Raw genomic sequence first — 17,625 nt, 5'->3', positions numbered from 1 at the left:
AATTTATTATTCTGACTAGCACACTAAGGATCATTCTTGTATCATATCTGAATATTAACTTGATGTGAGAAGGTCACTGCTATAGCACTGATTTGTATAACGTGATTATGTCAAAAAAGTAGTAATGATGACATGGCTTCCTGAGTGGCGTAGTGGTCTAAGGCACTGTATCACAGTGCAAGCTGTGTTACTAGAGATTCTGGGTTTGAGTCCAGGATCTGTCGTGACCGGGAGCTGTGCAAGGTGGCACACAATTGGCCCAGTGTCTTTTGTATTAGGGGAGGGTTTAGCCGGCAGGGATGTCCTTGTCCCATCATGCACTAGCGACTCCAGGTGTATGGTCTTTCCTCCAACACATTGGTGCGGCTGGTTAAGTGGGCATTGTGTCAAGAAGCAGTTTGGGCTGGGTTTCGGAGGACACACGCCTCTCCCAAGTCTGTACGGGAGTTGCAGCGATGAGACAAGACTGTAACTACATATTGGACACCATGAAATTGGGGGGTTAAAAAAATATTTAAAAAGTCATGATGACATGCCAAATCTACAATAAATGTACTTTTAATCAAGGCATTTCATACTCATACATACACTATATATACAAAAGTAAGTGGACACGAGTGCCCGGCCCGCCACAGGAGTCACTAGTGCACGATGAGACAAGGATTTTCCTACCGGCCAAACCCTCCCTAACCCGGACGACGCTAGGCCAATTGTGCATCGCCCCATGGACCTCCCGGTTGACGCCGGCAGCGACAGTGCCTGGGCTCAAACCCAGAGTCTCTGGGTTCCAGCCCAGAGACTCTGGGCCCACTGCATTGCAGCTGGCACTGCATTGCAGTGCCCTAGACCACTGCGTCACCCGGTAAATGGTTGTCCAGGTCACCAGGTGCATGGTGTTTCCTCCGACATATTGGTGCGGCTGGCTTCCGGGTTGGATGCGTGCTGTGTTAAGAAGCAGTGCGGATTGGGTTGTGTTTCGGCGGACGCATGGCTCTCGACCTTCGTCTCTCCCGAGCCCGTATGGGAGTTGTAGCGATGAGACAAGATGGTTGTCTAGGTCTTAATTGAAAGGAAAAAGGAAAAACACTCTGCCACTAAGTCCTCCGTGGAATGAGTTAGACACCTCTGGACTAGAGGACAGTGGGTATTGTTCCACTTTTAGAAATCAGATTAATTTGGACGAGGTGCTCAGATCTAAAAGTGCTGTATTAATTTCATACTGTGTGACTGTGTGACATTGCCAATCAGAATCACCTGCACTTTTCTGGTGCATATATGTATTCATTATTTAGCTGACAGTAAGCCCCCTCACTGGCATCCCATTCCACGACACACATTGGCACCATTAGCCAGCCTCATTAGTAAGAGTGATATATGTTTTCAGTGTATTCAACCAGGATAATTAACCCTGTGGTTGACAATCAGGAAGGAAGTCTGGCCAAAGCTGTATGCCAAAGCATTTAAAATACTTGGAAGCATAGCCTGACTGGAAATAGCTAAATCATAACTGACGCCCATGCCTGAAAACAGTCATGGTGATAAAGCTTATTGAATATGGTTGAATATCTTTTTTCATTGCATATCTAGCCTGTTCAGTGAAGTAGCTAGCAGCACAGATTTCATTTGTCTGGAGAATTGTTCCTAGTTCAAATGTACATTGGGCTGGTTTTATATATAGTACCAGTCAAAAGTTTGGGTACACCTACTCACTCAAGGGTTTTTCTTTATTTTTACTACTTTCTACATTGTAGAATAATAAACTATGAAATAGCACATATGGAATAATGTAGTAAAGTGTTAAACAAATCCAAAAATATTTTATATTTGAGATTCTTCAAAGTAGCCATCCTTTGCCTTGGTGACAGCTTTGCACACTCTTGGCATTCTCTCAACCAGTTTCATGAAATAGTCACCTGGAACGCATTTCAATTAACAGGTATGCCTTGTTAAAAGTTCATTTCTGGAACGTCTTTCCTTATTTATGTGTTTGAGCCAATCAGTTGTGTTGTGACAAGGTAGGGGGGTATACAGAAGATAGCCCTATTTCTTAAAGAACAAGTCCATATTATGGCAACAACAGCTAGAATAAGCAAAGAGAAACGCCAGTCCATCATTACTTTAAAACATGAAGGTCAGTCAATATGGAACATTTCAAGAACATTCAAAGTTTCTTCAGGTGCAGTCGCAAAACCCATCAAGCAATATGATGAAAATGTCTCTCATGAGAAAGGAAGACCCAGAGTTACCTCTGCTGCAGAGCATAAGTTTATTAGAGTTACCAGCCTCAGAAATTGCACCCCAAATAAATGCTTCACAGAGTTCAAGTAACAGACACATCTCAACATCAACTGTTCAGAGGAGATTGCGTGAATCAGGCTTTTATGGTCGAATTGCTGCAAAGAAACCACTACTAAAGGACACCAATAAGAAGAAGAGACTTGCTTGGGTCAAGAAACACGAGCAATGGACATTAGACCGGTGGAAATCTGTCCTTTGGTCTGATGAGTCCAAATTTGAGATTTTTGCTTCCAAATGCCTTGTCTTTGTGTGATACAGAGAAGGTGAACAGATGATCTCCGCATGTGTGGTTCCCACCGTGAAGCATGGAGGAAGATGTATTTATTTATTATTTTTCTGTTATTTTACCAGTTAAATTGACTGAGAACACATTCTCATTTACAGCAACGACCTGGGGAATAGTTACAGGGGAGAGGAGGATGAATGAGCCAATAGTAAGCTAGGGATGATTAGGTGACCATGATGGTATGAGGGACAGTTTAGTAATTTAGCCAGGACACCGGGATTAACACCCCTACTCTTCCGATAAGTGCCATGGGATCTTTAATGACCACAGAGAGTCAGGACACCTGTTTAACGTCCCATCCGAAAGACAGTATGATGGTGTGGGGGTGCTTTGCTGGTGACACTGTCTGTGATTTATTTAGAATTCAAGGCTCCCTTAACCAGCATGGCTACCACAGCATTCTGCAGTGATACGCCATCATTTGTTTTTCAACGGGACAATGACCCAGCACACCTCCAGGCTGTGTAAGGGCTATTTGACCAAGAAGGAGAGTGATGGAGTGCTGCATCAGAGGACCTGGCCTCCAAAATCTCCCAACCTCATATGTGTTATTTAATAGTTTTGATGTCTTCACTATTATTCTACAATGTAGAAAATAGTACAAATCAATAACAACCCTTGAATGAGTAGGTGTCCAAATTTTAGACTGGTCCTGTATATAAGAAACTAGAAAAGACAATCAATTACAAAAATAGGCCTTGTTCGGCAGTCCCAAAAATATACTACCCACTTTTTGACTTAATTGAATTTTCATCATAAATGCACTTACATTTTGACCCGGTCTACGAAAATGAAGTTTTATCAAATCTACTGACAATATTGACGTTTCTTAGCCATGCTGATGTAAGCCAAAAAAGGGACTGGTTACAAGTCAGTGAGCACACTCCCATGTACAGCAGGTATAGATAGTATAAACACCCACAAATAAATTACTTTATAGTATCATACTGATTTTTCACAATAACAAAACGATCACACACACACAGCAACAAGAGTTTTATAAAGTATAAGCTTGGAGAAAAGCAATGGTGTTGGGGAGAGCTTTTGTATAGTCGAGGTTCGAACAGGAATGTAACCCACAAAAACACTGGCTACATACTGTAAAACATCAGTGATATCTGACATGGTTAAATGACTACATATCTCAACGACTGATCGATGTGTTGACCCTTTAACCATCTTCAGAAACAACCTCTGTCTCCTACTTGAAATTGCAATCAGACCACATTTATTCTAATTCATTTTAAAAGGACAGCAGAGCACATGCAGAGAATAGAAGACTATCCTTCACAGAATAGAAGGATATAATAGAGAATAGAATAGAGAATAGAATACTATCCTTAAATATAGTTGTGTTACTGTTCTTTTTTTGCCTTTCTCAGTCTACTCATCTGGTGGCTTGTCTACACAGGGGGGCTGCCAATCATTCACTCTCCAGCAGAGAGCAGTACATAATAGACAATTAACAAACAAGTCATAATGTTGTATCTTGATAACAAATTCACACATACACCACGCTGAGTCATGTCTCACACAAATACCACATTTATGTATAAAATCAAGTTCAACCACTTGGTAAACACTCTTTAAAATGACATGCATTCTCCCTCTCTCTATGGTTTGTGAGTGTTATGAAACTGAAGTACAAACTGCATTTACATATTCATGCCAAGCAGATGAGGATGCATACGGGGATGTCTGATCTCTATCCTCCAGGTTTGGGACATTGTGGTCACACCACAAATTGGTCCTCCCTCCAGGTGGTACTGTAGACGGCAACAACAATCAGGATATAGTAGACCCAGTGATCCATAAAAGTGTTGTAGTGCTGAACTGAATTAACACTGAATCGTCTGAGGATGAGTCGCATTAAGTTACAACTATGCAACATAAAACGTTGAGATCAATAGAGGACAAAAAGTGAGTCAATCAAATGCGCCTGTGCCATATTTGATTGTCCACCACATGATCTGGAAGTTGGACTGTGCAGGGCTGCAGGCTCAGGGAACAGAAGGTTGAGGAGGTGACCAGCTAAGAGACGAGCTGCTAGACCAGACCAAACAGTCAGTGACTATAAATGAACTGCTCCTTTCAGACAGTTCTCTGTGGGGCATCAAGCAAACATCAATCCCAACTATATCTCTTCCATTCATGCACTTTATCATTCATAGTCTCATTCAGTGTCAGTCAAAGTTCTGTTCTGTATCTCCAGGACAAATCTAGAGGTCATGGATCAGCTTCTCCAGAGGGATCTCTCTCTCCCCGAGCAGAGTGTCTCTCTTCAGGCTGGTGCCCTTATTCACCACCTTGATCTTCACTGCCAGGTTCTTCACCTGCACGGAGGTCACAGAGTCAAAGAAGAAATCCTCATTGAACACAGGATTCCGGCTGTTCTTGATGATAGTGCTCCTCTGTTTCTGCAGCTTGCCAGGGTTCAGGTACAGCGACACGCAGCAGTTGATGCTCTTGATGTCGTACACCTTGTCGTATAGCTCTTCGGCAGCCAGAACACGGATGCGCAGGCGGGCTGTGCCGGCATCGTAGTCGGCGCTTAGCCTCACCCTGCCGCCATTCTGCAGGTTAATGGTGTGCTCACGGTCCGACGGCCCACTACCGTTGAGGGAAGGGGAGTGGAGACGCCGTGGCACGTTAGGACTGGGCTCGGCCGAGCTGCACTCGTCTGTGGATAAGGAGCTGTGGCGGGCAAACTTGCTCTTGGCCTTCACCACCTTGGCCTGCGTCTCATGTGTGAAGATCTTGAGCAGCGAGGCAGAGCGGGAGAGCAGCGGGGAGCTGAAGGGAGAGGACTCAGCCGAGGAACAGGTGTCACTCTCCCCTCCACTAAAGTAGCGGTACGGGTTGTGAGAGGCGTTGAAGACAGGGGGGTTGAGGTGGTTGCCCTCGCTGACGGTGCTCTTCCCCTTCCGCTGGCAGTTGGGGGAGGTCAGGGGGCTGGTCTGGTCACAGTGGAAAAGGGACTCCTTGCGGCGGGTGTGGGGGCTCTCCATCAGAGTGGCAAAACCATAGGAGGTCTGGGTCTTGGGGACGTAGGGCAGTGACATTGCAGTCTGAGACTGAGGGTCAGCATTGGTGTCCCCTGCCACCACATCATCAGCGCTCTCTATCTGGATGATGTGACGGTTTGCTGCCCTCAGCAGGTTCTTGGTGTCCCCAGCCAGCTTGACGACCAGACGAGGACTTTGAGGACTGCTGATTTTCTTACTGCCAATGGTCTGCTCAGAGGCCGAGAGCCAAAGGCCCTCCTTGGGCTTGACGACGTCCAGGGTCTCAGGCTCTGGGGGGCAGGAGACCAGCTTGGGGGGAATAAAGAAGTCAGGGATCTTATCAGGGGTGAGAACATTGCTGTAGGCTGGAGTATTGCCCTCCTTGTCTCCATTCTCCCCTCTCCGGAGTACAGTGGTTTCTACCGACCCACGGATCTTGTCCAGAACCCACATGGTCCCACTGGGCTTCAGCAAGTGAGATACGGGGGTGTTTCTCTGTCTGCAGGCAAAATCACAAACAAGGCAGCAGTTATTGTTGTGAAATATATTAATTAATACACTGAGAAAATCACATTGTAGCTGTTACTATAGCTGTGCCAGAAATGGTTAACTGAATCTAAAAACTAGAAAAACAACTAAATGGACACCAATGTGTCAAGTTTATATTGAATCAATAAGGACCGATGGGGTGTGATAGATGGCCAGTAAACCCCTGAGGTGCCTTATTGTTATTATTTTTTAAAAATTTTTTTTTTATTTCACCTTTATTTAACCAGGTAGGCTAGTTGAGAACAAGTTCTCATTTGCAACTGCGACCTGGCCAAAATAAAGCATAGCAGTGTGAACAGACAACACAGAGTTACACATGGAGTAAACAATTAACAAGTCAATAACACAGTAGGAAAAAAAATGGGCAGTCTATATACAATGTGTGCAAAAGGCATGAGGAGGTAGGCGAATAATACAATTTTGCAGATTAACACTGGAGTGATAAATGATCAGATGGTCATGTACAGGTAGAGATATTGGTGTGCAAAAGAGCAGAAAAGTAAATAAATAAAAAACAGTATAAAAACAGTATGGGGATGAGGTAGGTGAAAATGGGTTATAAAATGGTTACCAACATAATTGGATGAGTAAAAATAATTGTTTTGTAATACCTGTGGTATACCACGGCTTTCAACCAAATCAGCATTCAGGGTTCGAGCCACCCAGTTGATAATTATTTAGGATAGAGATGTTGAATAAATAAATCATTTGTGCAGCCTAAATAAGAGGTACATAGGACATGACTGATTTACAAAGGCTAAGAAAACACAATTATTGTACATTTACTCATACAGTACATTCTGTGTTGCAGTAAGTAACCTACACTATGCCAACATGTTGCACAGCAAATTACTCTTGTGGAATAATAAAGTCTACATTAGTCAAAATAACAAATGAAGCCTAGATTACGTTTATTTATCTTTGAACCACAGCTAATTTTGTTAAGGTTTCATCTGGTTCATTTAAAAATGTGACGCCAAAATAACACTTTAGCACATCACTGAGATCCACTTCAACAGACATAGGAAATGTTATTCTATTTCTTCTGTTAAATTCCTTAGTCAAAAAATCCTTAACTTCTTGGTGACAGGGGGCAGTATTTTCATGTCCGGATGAAATGCATGCCCAAATTCAACTGCCTGCTACTCATCCCCAGAAGATAAGATGTGCATATTAGTAGATTTGGATAGAAAACACTCTGAAGTTTCTAAAACTGTTTGAATCATGTCTGTAAGTATAACAGAATTTATTTAGCATGCGAAACCCTGAGGAAAAAACATTCAGATTTTTTTTTTAGGTCACTCTCTTTTCAATGGGTTTTCATTGGGAATCCAGATTTCAAAGGGACCTTCTTTGCAGTTCTTACCAATTCCACTGGATGTCACCAGTCTTTAGAAATTGGTTGAGGTTTTTCCTTTGTGTAATGAAGAAGTAGCCCTGTTCAGAACGAGGGTCACTTCAAGTGTACTGTTAGTTAGAGGTGCATGACCAGAAAGCTAGCTACAGTTTGTTTTCCTCCTGTATTGAACACAGATCATCCAGTCTTCAATTTTATCGATTTACGTTAAAAAAAAATACCTAAAGTTGTATTACAAAAGTAGTTTGAAATGTTTTGGCAAAGTTCACAGGTAACTTTTGAGATATTTTGGAGTCACGTTGCGCAAGTTGGAACCTGTGTTTTTCTGGATCAAATGCGTCAAATAAATGGGCATTTTGGATATATATAGACTGAATAAATCGAACAAAAGGACCATTTGTGATGTTTATGGGACATATTGGAGTGCCAACAAAAGAAGCTCGTAAAAGGTAAGGCATGAATTATATTTTTATTTCTGCGTTTTGTGTCGCGCCTGCAGGGTTGAAATATGCTTCTCTCTCTTTGTTTACAGAGGTGCTATCCTCAGATAATAGCATCATTTGCTTACACCGAAAAGCCTTTTTGAAATCTGACATGTTGGCTGGATCCATAACAAGTGTAGCTTTAATGTTGTCATGTTTTGTCATTAATTATCATGTCTTGTCCCTGTGCTTCCCCTTCTATTCGTTTCCCTCTGCTGGTCTTATTAGGTTCTTTCCCTCTTTCTATCCCTCTCTCTCCTCCTCCCTCTCTCACTCTCTCGCTCTCTCTTCTCTCTATCGTTCCGTTCCTGCTCCCAGCTGTTCCTATTCCCCTAATCAATCATTTAGTCTTCCCACACCTGTTCCCGATCCTTTTCCCTGATTAGAGTCCCTATTTCTCTCCTTGTTTTCCGTTCCTGCCCCGTCGGATCCTCATCTATAATTCACCGTGCTGTGTCTATGTTTTGCCCTGTCGTGTCGTGTTTCCCTCAGATGCTGCGTGGTGAGCAGGTGTCTGAGTCTGCTAGGTTCAAGTGCCTTCCCGAGGCAACCTGCAGTTCTCGATCAAGTCTCCAGTCTGTTCTTGTCTTTACGAGTAGTATTATGCTTTTTGTTTTGTAAAGTTTCTTACTGGATTAAAAACTCTGTTTTCGCCAAGTCGCTTTTGGGTCCTCATTCACCTGCATAACAGAAGGATCCGACCAAGGAATGGACCCAGCGACTACAGAGGCTCGTAACACTGCCGTCAAGATCCAAGGAGCCATGCTCGGCAGACACGAGCAGGAATTGTCTGCTGCTCGCCATGCCGTGGAGAACCTGGCCGCTCAGGTTTCCGACCTCTCTGGACAGTTCCAGAGTCTTCGTCTCGTGCCACCTGTTACTTCCTGGCCTGCCGAGCCTCCGGAACCTAGGGTTAATAACCCACCTTGCTACTCCGGGCAGCCCACGGAGTGCCGCTCCTTTCTCACCCAGTGTGATATTGTGTTCTCTCTCCAACCCAACACATACTCTAGTGAGAGAGCTCGGGTTGCTTACGTCATTTCACTCCTTACTGGCCGGGCCCGAGAGTGGGGCACAGCTATCTGGGAGGCAAGGGCTGATTGTTCTAACAATTACCAGAACTTTAAAGAGGAGATGATTCGGGTTTTTGACCGTTCAGTTGTTGGTGGGGAGGCTTCTAGGGCCCTGGCTTCCCTTTGCCAAGGTGATCGATCCATAACGGATTACTCTATAGAGTTTCGTACTCTTGCTGCCTCTAGTGACTGGAACGAGCCGGCGCTGCTCGCTTGTTTTCTGGAGGGACTCCACACAGTGGTCAAAGATGAGATTCTCTCTCGGGAGGTTCCTTCCAGTGTGGACTCTTTGATTGCTCTCGCCATCCGCATAGAACGACGGGTAGATCTTCGTCACCAGGCTCGTGGAAGAGAGCTCGCATCTACGGTGTTTCCCTGCTCCGCATCGCAACCATCTCCCTCCTCTGGCTCTGAGACTGAGCCCATGCAGCTGGGAGGGATTCGCATCTCGACTAAGGAGAGGGAACGGAGGATCACCAACCGCCTGTGCCTCTATTGCGGATTTGATGGACATTTTGTTAATTCATGTCCAGTAAGAGGCCAGAGCCCATCAGTAAGCGGAGGGCTACTGGTGAGCGCTACTACTCAGGTCTCTTCATCTAGATCCTGTACTACTATGTCGGTCCATCTACGCTGGACCGGTTCGGGTGCTACATGCAGTGCCTTGATTGACTCTGGGGCTGAGGGTTGTTTCATGGACGAAGCATGGGTTCGGAAACATAACATTCCTTTCAGACAGTTAGACAAGCCTACGCCCATGTTTGCCTTAGACGGTAGTCATCTTCCCAGTATCAGATTTGAGACACTACCTTTAACTCTCACAGTATCTGGTAACCACAGTGAGACTATTTCTTTTTTGATTTTTCGTTCACCTTTCACACCTGTTGTTTTGGGTCATCCCTGGCTAGTATGTCATAATCCTTCTATTAATTGGTCTTGTAATTCTATCCTATCCTGGAACGTATCTTGTCATGTGAAGTGCTTAATGTCTGCCATCCCTCCCATTTCTTCTGTCCCCACTTCTCAGGAGGAACCTGGCGATTTGACAGGAGTGCCGGAGGAATATCATGATCTGCGCACGGTCTTCAGTCGGTCCCGAGCCAACTCCCTTCCTCCTCACCGGTCGTATGATTGTAGTATTGATCTCCTTCCGGGGACCACTCCTCCTCGGGGTAGACTATACTCTCTGTCGGCTCCCGAACGTAAGGCACTCGAGGATTATTTATCTGTGTCTCTTGACGCCGGTACCATAGTGCCTTCTTCCTCTCCGGCCGGGGCGGGGTTCTTTTTGTTAAGAAGAAGGACGGTACTCTGCGCCCCTGCGTGGATTATCGAGGGCTGAATGACATAACGGTTAAGAATCGTTATCCGCTTCCCCTTATGTCATCAGCCTTCGAGATTCTGCAGGGAGCCAGGTGCTTTACTAAGTTGGACCTTCGTAACGCTTACCATCTCGTGCGCATCAGAGAGGGGGACGAGTGGAAAACGGCGTTTAACACTCCGTTAGGGCATTTTGAGTACCGGGTTCTGCCGTTTGGTCTCGCCAATGCGCCAGCTGTTTTTCAGGCATTAGTTAATGATGTTCTGAGAGACATGCTGAACATCTTTGTTTTTGTCTATCTTGACGATATCCTGATTTTTTCACCGTCACTCGAGATTCATGTTCAGCACGTTCGACGTGTCCTACAGCGCCTTTTAGAGAATTGTCTCTACGTAAAGGCTGAGAAGTGCTCTTTTCATGTCTCCTCCGTTACTTTTCTCGGTTCCGTTATTTCCGCTGAAGGCATTCAGATGGATTCCGCTAAGGTCCAAGCTGTCAGTGATTGGCCCGTTCCAAGGTCACGTGTCGAGTTGCAGCGCTTTTTAGGTTTCGCTAATTTCTATCGGCGTTTCATTCGTAATTTCGGTCAAGTTGCTGCCCCTCTCACAGCTCTTACTTCTGTCAAGACGTGTTTTAAGTGGTCCGGTTCCGCCCAGGGAGCTTTTGATCTTCTAAAAGAACGTTTTACGTCCGCTCCTATCCTCGTTACTCCTGACGTCACTAGACAATTCATTGTCGAGGTTGACGCTTCAGAGGTAGGCGTGGGAGCCATTCTATCCCAGCGCTTCCAGTCTGACGATAAGGTTCATCCTTGCGCTTATTTTTCTCATCGCCTGTCGCCATCTGAGCGCAACTATGATGTGGGTAACCGTGAACTGCTCGCCATCCGCTTAGCCCTAGGCGAATGGCGACAGTGGTTGGAGGGGCGACCGTTCCTTTTGTCGTTTGGACAGACCATAAGAACCTTGAGTACATCCGTTCTGCCAAACGACTTAATGCCCGTCAAGCTCGTTGGGCGTTGTTTTTCGCTCGTTTCGAGTTTGTGATTTCTTAACGTCCGGGTAGCAAGAACACCAAGCCTGATGCCTTATCCCGTCTGTTTAGTTCTTCTGTGGCTTCTACTGATCCCGAGGGGATTCTTCCTTATGGGCGTGTTGTCGGGTTGACAGTCTGGGAATTGAAAGACAGGTTAAGCAAGCACTCACGCACACTGCGTCGCCGCGCGCTTGTCCTAGTAACCTCCTTTTCGTTCCTGTTTCCACTCGTCTGGCTGCTCTTCAGTGGGCTCACTCTGCCAAGTTAGCTGGTCATCCCGGTGTTCGAGGCACTCTTGCGTCTATTCGCCAGCGCTTTTGGTGGCCGACTCAGGAGCGTGACACGCGCCGTTTCGTGGCTGCTTGTTCGGATTGCGCGCAGACTAAGTCGGGTAACTCTCCTCCTGCCGGTCGTCTCAGACCGCTCCCCATTCCTTCTCGACCATGGTCTCACATCGCCCTAGACTTCATTACCGGTCTGCCTGTGTCTGCGGGGAAGACTGTGATTCTTACGGTTGTCGATAGGTTCTCTAAGGCGGCACATTTCATTCCCCTCGCTAAACTTCCGTCCGCTAAGGAGACGGCACAAATCATTATCGAGAATGTGTTCAGAATTCACGGCCTCCCGTTAGACGCCGTTTCAGACAGAGGTCCGCAATTCACGTCACAGTTTTGGAGGGAGTTCTGTCGTTTGATTGGTGCGTCCGTCAGTCTCTCTTCCGGGTTTCATCCCCAGTCTAACGGTCAAGCAGAGAGGGCCAATCAGACGATTGGTCGCATACTACGCAGCCTTTCTTTCAGAAACCCTGCGTCTTGGGCAGAACAGCTCCCCTGGGCAGAATACGCTCACAACTCGCTTCCTTCGTCTGCTACCGGGTTATCTCCGTTTCAGAGTAGTCTGGGTTACCAGCCTCCTCTGTTCTCATCCCAGCTTGCCGAGTCCAGCGTTCCCTCCGCTCAAGCGTTTGTCCAACGTTGTGAGCGCACCTGGAGGAGGGTGAGGTCTGCACTTTGCCGCTACAGGGCACAGACTGTGAGAGCCGCCAATAAACGCAGGATTAAGAGTCCAAGGTATTGTTGCGGCCAGAGAGTGTGGCTTTCCACTCGCAACCTTCCTCTTACGACAGCTTCTCGTAAGTTGACTCCGCGGTTCATTGGTCCGTTCAGTGTCTCCCAGGTCGTCAATCCTGTCGCTGTGCGACTGCTTCTTCCGCGGCATCTTCGTCGCGTCCATCCTGTCTTCCATGTCTCCTGTGTCAAGCCCTTTCTTCGCACCCCCGTTCGTCTTCCCTCCCCCCCTCCCGTCCTTGTCGAGAGCGCACCTATTTACAAGGTACGTAAGATCATGGACATGCGTTCTCGGGGACGGGGTCACCAATACTTAGTGGATTGGGAGGGTTACGGTCCTGAGGAGAGGAGTTGGGTTCCGTCTCGGGACGTGCTGGACCGTTCGCTTATTGATGATTTCCTCCGTTGCCGCCAGGGTTCCTCCTCGAGTGCGCCAGGAGGCGCTCGGTGAGTGGGGGGGTACTGTCATGTTTTGTCATTAATTATCATGTCTTGTCCCTGTGCTTCCCCTTCTATTCGTTTCCCTCTGCTGGTCTTATTAGGTTCTTTCCCTCTTTCTATCCCTCTCTCTCCTCCTCCCTCTCTCACTCTCTCGCTCTCTCTTCTCTCTATCGTTCCGTTCCTGCTCCCAGCTGTTCCTATTCCCCTAATCAATCATTTAGTCTTCCCACACCTGTTCCCGATCCTTTTCCCTGATTAGAGTCCCTATTTCTCTCCTTGTTTTCCGTTCCTGCCCCGTCGGATCCTCATCTATAATTCACCGTGCTGTGTCTATGTTTTGCCCTGTCGTGTCGTGTTTCCCTCAGATGCTGCGTGGTGAGCAGGTGTCTGAGTCTGCTAGGTTCAAGTGCCTTCCCGAGGCAACCTGCAGTTCTCGATCAAGTCTCCAGTCTGTTCTTGTCTTTACGAGTAGTATTATGCTTTTTGTTTTGTAAAGTTTCTTACTGGATTAAAAACTCTGTTTTCGCCAAGTCGCTTTTGGGTCCTCATTCACCTGCATAACAAATGTGGTATCTTACATGTGTGATTTCATTAAAGTTTGATTTTTATAGTCATTTATTTGAATTTGGCGTTCTACATTTTCACTGGCTTTTGGCCAGGTGGGACGCTAGCTTCCCACATAACCTATTTTATGTCACCTCTAATCAGAATCCTATTGCACTACTTTTTCCTATTGGGAATCAAAATCATTCCTATTGGATTTTGTGTCACCACTATCATAATCATTTTGGAAGCCTACTGGACTACTTTTTTCCTATTGGAAATCAAAAGTAATCCTATAGGTTTTTGATAAATCTTTTAGGATTTTGTCATCATAATCATATTATCATTTTTTCTTAATTTAACCCATTAAATTATAGTTTGTTGTCATTTGTTCCAGTGCAATACAACATTAATTACAATATTTTCGTTGTTTGGAAACAATTCTATATTCATTTCGGATTCATTCATCACCACAATATAGGAGTGATCCAAGACGGCAAGTTCATTTTCATTATGACCACCAGTACAGTTCACCTTGTTCAACAAACTTCTGAGTTACAGTTCATATAAGAAAATCAGTCAATTGAAATAAATAAATTAGGCCCTAATCTATGGAATTCACATGACTGGCAGGGACGCAGCTATGGATGGGCCTGGGAGGGCATAGGCCCACCCACTTGGGAGCTAGGCCCAGCACATCAGAATGAGTTTTCACCCACAAAAGGGCTTTATTACAGACAGAAATACACCTCAGTTTCATCAGCTGTTCGGGTGGCTGGTCTCAGACAATTCCACAGGTGAAGAAGCCGGATGTGGAGGTCGTGGGCTGGCATGGATACATGTGGTCTGCGATTGTGAGGTCAGTTGGACGTACTGCCAAATTCTCTAAAACGACGTTGGAGGTGGCTTATGGTAGAGAAATAAACATTACATTCTCTGGCAGCCGCTCTGGTGGACATTCCTGCAGTCAGCATGCCAATTGGGAAAGGGAGATACCTAGTCAGTTGTCCAACAATGTATTCAACTGAAATGTGTCTACCGTATTTAACCCAACCCCTCTGAATCAGAGAGGTGCGGGGGCTGCCTTAATCAACATCCATGTCTTCGGTGCCAGAGGAACAGTGGGTTAACTGCCTTGCTCAGGGGCAGAAAGAGAGATTTTTAAATTGTTCGCTCAGGGATTCGATCCAGTGCTCTTGGCCCAACGCTCTAACCACTAGGCTACCTGCAGCCCCAATTGCACATTCCCTCATCTGTGGCATTGTGTTGTGTGACAAAACATTTAAGAGTGACCTTTTATTGTCCCCAGCATAAGGTGCACCTGTGTAATGATCATGCTGTTTAAATAGCTTCTTGATATGCTCACTAACAGGGATCTAAACAAATTTATGCCCAAAATGTATTGAGAAATAAGCCCTCTGTGTGTATGGAACATTTCTGGGATCTTTTATTTCAGCCCATGAAACATGGGACCAACACTTAACATGTTGCGCTTATATTTTTGTTCAGTATATATACAAATTATACAAAACACAGTATGTTGGGGGTTTTCCCTTAGAATGTACACCATCTTTACATAGCTAAATAAAACATTTAGTACAGTATTACAAAGATAAGAGCATTTCTTTAATTTAATATATAATAGTCATATATAATAGTCAGGGATTCACTTGGGGGGCTCCTGAGTGGTGCAGTGGTCTAAGGCACTGCATCTCAGTGCTCGAGGCGTCACTACAGGTTCGATTCTGGTTCGATTCCAGGCTGTATCACAACCGGCTGTGATTGTGCGACACCATATGGGACTCCCAATCGCACAACTCCCTCCCTCCCAGGATTGTACCTTGCGCCCCCCCCATCAGCAGAAGGCACTCCGTCCCCATTTCCCTTCCGGGTGTATCTGCTATTGACCTCTTGGCACACCTGAAATAGGTCATCTTTTTTTAACCAATACCTATGTCACATTAACATTATATCAAATTGTTAATCTAGCTCTATGCTGTTTGGCTGTAATGTCAAATAGCACACCGTTTTGACACAAATGTAAACAACCTTGCAAACAATCACAGTTGGTTTCATATCTATTGTTGTTGCAGTTCATGTGTGACGCAGATGCTTACTCCCTTGGAACTTGGGGAAACAAGTGCACGAGATAGCGGTTCCCCAATATAGGATCATCATCTCAAGTGGCGATATTGGCTGCTTATGAAGTTATAATTCACGTGTCCACTTTCATAGGTAATTACATTTAAGTAATTTAGCAGAGCGACTAGGGCACATAAACAGATTTTTCACCCAGTCGGCTCGGGGAATCAAACCAGCGAGCCTTCGGTTACTGGCCCAACGATCTTCACCACTAGGCTCCCGTCTCAATTGTCTAAAACATTTGGAGGGTGTGTGCGCCATGTGTTAAGCAGCCAAGTTAACAATAGTGTATAGCCAAGTTGAGGATAGCTCCTTTAGAATGTAATGGAAACATATATACAATTCCCATCAACAAAATGAATAGGATTCCAATACAAGGGTCCAATTAGAATCCAATAGAAAAATCCTTTCAGATTTTGGAACCAGTCTTATTGGACTCCTATATGATGTTATATACAAGAATCTAATAGAAAATTCCTATCAATGTCCTGGAGTCTGGTGTAGCGGTCTAAACTCCGGACCCCATTTCCCCCCTCAGCGACAGAGGTTTGAGCCCCGCCTCCGCCGACTGTCTGTGCCCTTAATTAACCACTTCGATATCAGTCTCCCTATCTGTCCTGTCAAAAAAATATTACGTTTAAATAACTCAGCTCTTCTTTTTAAAATAAAATGTAACCCTTGTAAACAATTACTATAGGATTCCAATAAAAAAAATATTAGAATCAAAAAGAAAAACTATCAGATTTTGAAACCAGTCCTATAGGATTATATCCTACACAATCATATAGGGTAGGTTCCAAAATCAGTTTTTTCTTTTGGATTATAATATACATATATTTTTTAGGATAGGATGTTTTGACTAGGGTTGTAGAATTGTGCGGTTGATAAGAGATGGACGATACAGACAAAATCCTAGCCGGTCTAGTTTGTGATGAATTTGCACAATCTTGAATTGATAATAACTTTGCCTTTAAAGAGAATGAAGACGGATCTCCGTTGATTTTTAGAAACACTTGGTGTACCCATCGTAAGAACGTCAATTTATTATATAAGAAATCAATCATGTATAAGTGTGTATTAGCCCATCATAAAATAAAGTGCAACAAGTGCAAATAAGAAGTTCGTAGACTATACCATTGGTGTAGCCTATGCTCTCCCGTCGCAGAATATATTTAATTTCTCACCCTTGAGTGAGAAAAATATACCATTTTAGATACCTGTTGAATTCAGCTTAATACACTTACTGAAGACGTGGAGGCTGCTTTGTCGACTTGATTCTTCCGTAACAGGTGTTTTCTCTCGCCTCCTCTGGATCTCACACTGTTTGCGGAACTAGGCTGGCTGGCTCTGGCTGTGGCTGCTCTGCACCCCAGAGAACAGAGATGGCTGTGGCTGGCTGCTCTGCACCCCAGAGAACAGAGATGGACTTGCTCTTCTTGAGCGACTATGATGCATTTTATACACTCTCCCGGTGGCGATGTTGGGAGCCGACCAATAAGAGAAAACTATTATATCCTAGTCTAGAGAGCCAGTGACAGCATTCTATTAAACTGAAGCGCGGCGCACTGGTCTATAGCCAGTGACGTAAACGGGCAAGTGCTGAGGAGTAGTTTTGTATGTAATAAAGCCCTTTTGTGGGGGTAAAACTAATTCTGATTGGCTGGGTCTGCGCCCTCCAAGGCCCACCAATGACTGCACCCCTGCTCAGTCATGATAAATCCATAGGTTATGGCCTAATGCATTTATTTAAATTGACCGATGTCCTTATATACACTGTAACTCAGTAAAATAATTGAAATTGTTGCTTGTTGCATTTATATTTTTGTGTTCAATAGCTTGCACTAATTTCCAGCATCAGTCAAAACTAAAGGCTTTGAAATAAAAATATGACATACTGGTGATTTTTTTTTTTATAAAAGAGAATAAAGCAGAATAACATAAAATAGTTCACAATTCTACAATCCATTCTGCCACCTCGGGTCTCTTTGCCCTCCGACCCCTATGGGAGGGCAGCTCCTGCTCTGCC

General features: G+C 44.9%; 1 protein-coding gene across 1 annotated transcript; it reads right to left on the bottom strand.

Moving 5' to 3' along the window:
- Nucleotides 1-3,100: 3,100 nt before the first annotated feature.
- Nucleotides 3,101-17,157, bottom strand: LOC123997064 (C2 calcium-dependent domain-containing protein 4C-like). Its single transcript, XM_046301043.1, has 2 exons — nucleotides 16,844-17,157; nucleotides 3,101-6,088 (listed from the first exon to the last, which is right to left on the bottom strand). Exon 2 carries the CDS (start codon nucleotides 6,040-6,042, stop codon nucleotides 4,804-4,806), a length of 1,239 nt encoding a protein of 412 aa, XP_046156999.1. The 5' UTR covers nucleotides 6,043-6,088; nucleotides 16,844-17,157; the 3' UTR covers nucleotides 3,101-4,803.
- Nucleotides 17,158-17,625: the final 468 nt, after the last annotated feature.

Source organism: Oncorhynchus gorbuscha, linkage group LG15 (genome assembly GCF_021184085.1).
Source record: "Oncorhynchus gorbuscha isolate QuinsamMale2020 ecotype Even-year linkage group LG15, OgorEven_v1.0, whole genome shotgun sequence".
NCBI classification, from domain to species: Eukaryota; Metazoa; Chordata; class Actinopteri; order Salmoniformes; family Salmonidae; genus Oncorhynchus; species Oncorhynchus gorbuscha.
This window is presented reverse-complemented; position numbering and strand designations above follow the sequence as displayed.

Bases quoted from the DNA above. Each gene is read 5' to 3' on its own strand.
- LOC123997064 (XM_046301043.1), bottom strand. From the start codon at position 6,042: ATGTGGGTTCTGGACAAGATCCGTGGGTCGGTAGAAACCACTGTACTC.